The 2,374-nt window shown below is 41.0% G+C and overlaps 1 protein-coding gene across 4 annotated transcripts in view; it reads right to left on the minus strand.

Annotated features, from left to right (window-relative positions):
- The window catches only part of LOC104770724 (probable manganese-transporting ATPase PDR2), an 8,638-nt gene extending 7,060 nt beyond the window's left edge, over positions 1 to 1,578 (minus strand). Inside the window, exons 1-3 of one of the 4 annotated variants that reach the window (XM_019242302.1) lie at positions 1,371 to 1,578; positions 929 to 1,210; positions 164 to 256 (exon numbers count right to left, since the gene is read on the minus strand). In XM_019242302.1, coding sequence (XP_019097847.1) covers positions 164 to 256; positions 929 to 1,177 — 342 coding nt within the window. In that variant the 5' untranslated portion in view covers positions 1,178 to 1,210; positions 1,371 to 1,578. Of the gene's footprint in view, positions 1 to 163; positions 257 to 347; positions 645 to 789; positions 838 to 928; positions 1,226 to 1,370 lie in introns of those variants that run through there. The other 3 variants (XM_019242303.1, XM_010495182.2, XM_010495183.2) reach the window with 3 other exon arrangements.

The raw sequence follows: 2,374 nt of genomic DNA on the forward strand, positions 1-2,374 counted from the left end.
GGGGGGGGGGGGGGGGAGAAACACTCAACTTGCATATATCATGAGAACCAACTAGAAACACAGAAAACATAAGGCTAGCTACCACTACAAAAAGCCAAACCATTTATGGAGACTATTTTGGTGGCAACTTAACTATTACACATAAATTATAGAATGAACTTACTTGACTACGAAAATGAAGAGGCACAACTTCTTTAGAACCAGAAAATTTGGCTGGTGTAACTTTACATGCATCAGCCTGGTCGATACTGTTAACCTGTTAATTCAATACAAAGACACAGGGCCAATCAATACCTGTAACACAGTATTCACCCGTTAAAGAAAGCAACGCTAACAGATTTTTTTACCTTGCTAAAGTGGACAAAACACTTGAAATCGACAGACCAGGTAGTGAAAAGCAAGACTAAGATGTGAGAAGCAGCAAGAGCACCAAACGCAATGAAAGCATCAGTGAAGTCTATGCTGGGCACGATCGTAGTCAACCATAGTGAATAGAGAATCGCAAAAGGCCAAACGTCCAAACGCCACACCCAGTGTTTCTTCCTACACAAATCAACCTTCTCCACTACCTTCCCTCCCACGCGAAAGCTCGACATCTCAAAAAAACCAAAACCTTAAGTTCGATTGACCTGCACAACGTTACACTAATCGCATCCCACAATAACAAATCGAACCCACACAAAAATCGCGTATAAGAAGATGAAATTGCATAGAAAAATCTCACAACCCTAATGAGAGAAGAATCGATTGTGAAGCAGATCTAAGGAGGGGAGAGGGAGAGAGACGAACCTTGAAAATGGAATAATAGCCTTGAAATGAGAGAGATATAAACTAGGGTTTTCCAATTNATACAAAGACACAGGGCCAATCAATACCTGTAACACAGTATTCACCCGTTAAAGAAAGCAACGCTAACAGATTTTTTTACCTTGCTAAAGTGGACAAAACACTTGAAATCGACAGACCAGGTAGTGAAAAGCAAGACTAAGATGTGAGAAGCAGCAAGAGCACCAAACGCAATGAAAGCATCAGTGAAGTCTATGCTGGGCACGATCGTAGTCAACCATAGTGAATAGAGAATCGCAAAAGGCCAAACGTCCAAACGCCACACCCAGTGTTTCTTCCTACACAAATCAACCTTCTCCACTACCTTCCCTCCCACGCGAAAGCTCGACATCTCAAAAAAAACAAAACCTTAAGTTCGATTGACCTGCACAACGTTACACTAATCGCATCCCACAATAACAAATCGAACCCACACAAAAATCGCGTATAAGAAGATGAAATTGCATAGAAAAATCTCACAACCCTAATGAGAGAAGAATCGATTGTGAAGCAGATCTAAGGAGGGGAGAGGGAGAGAGACGAACCTTGAAAATGGAATAATAGCCTTGAAATGAGAGAGATATAAACTAGGGTTTTCCAATTTCACATGCTCAGAGATGATAAGATCGAATCACGGCGAAACCCAAAAAAAAGGAATCGCACTCCGTTAGATTGTATCACGAGTTGATGAGATGAATCGGGCTTTTACTAGTTTAGCCGCTTCGATTTCCGTTCGTAGACTTCTCTGTATCCCTTTGTTAATTATAATTTTATACTGTATCTGTATCACACTGTATGTATCATTTGTATAATCATAATTTATTTATTTCTTTCTACTTCTTTTCTAGAAAATTGATTATTAGTACTTGAATTTATCTTAATTAAAGTTTTTTGCGTTTATTTGTTGACTGAAAAAAAATGTTTTTTATTTTTTATTTATTTATTTTTTTTTATTTTTTAAAGGTATTCAATATTATAAATAAATACCCAATGGGCTATTTCCGGATTTAGGCACATTTACATAAATCCCCTTAGAATCAAAATTGACTCGTGTTTAACTAAAAAGAACCGGAATCAAACCGGTCTCTTTCTAACCCTTATCTCAAACTGAAAAACTCGAGTTTGAGCTGCCGTCCATGGAATTGCGGATGCTCATCGGAACAGGTCCTCCGGTAAGCCTGGACGACGCGAGCCAAACGGAGATGGTGATCCAGGATCCGTTTGCCATCCCGCCACCGTATAGCAGTTTCGAGGAGGAAGAAGAGATCCGATCTTTGGTTGTCGATGAGATTCAAGCTCATATGTGAGAGATCTAAAGCGGTAGGGAGTAGATCTGAAACCTTCGACGGTGGCTTAGCTCCTCCTAGCCATAGACGACCTCCCCCATCGAACGACAGCCGTGAGAGCCTCCAGAATCTCCGGTCATCAGATCTAACCGCCTTACTCTCTCGATCCTTGCCGTGAATCTCCCTCTTCTATTCCCCGTCGCATCACCGGCGATAGAGCTCTTACCGTCGGTGTGTTGAGGAAGCTTCTCCCTTCCACTGCT

Source organism: Camelina sativa, chromosome 20 (genome assembly GCF_000633955.1).
Source record: "Camelina sativa cultivar DH55 chromosome 20, Cs, whole genome shotgun sequence".
NCBI lineage: Eukaryota > Viridiplantae > Streptophyta > Magnoliopsida > Brassicales > Brassicaceae > Camelina > Camelina sativa.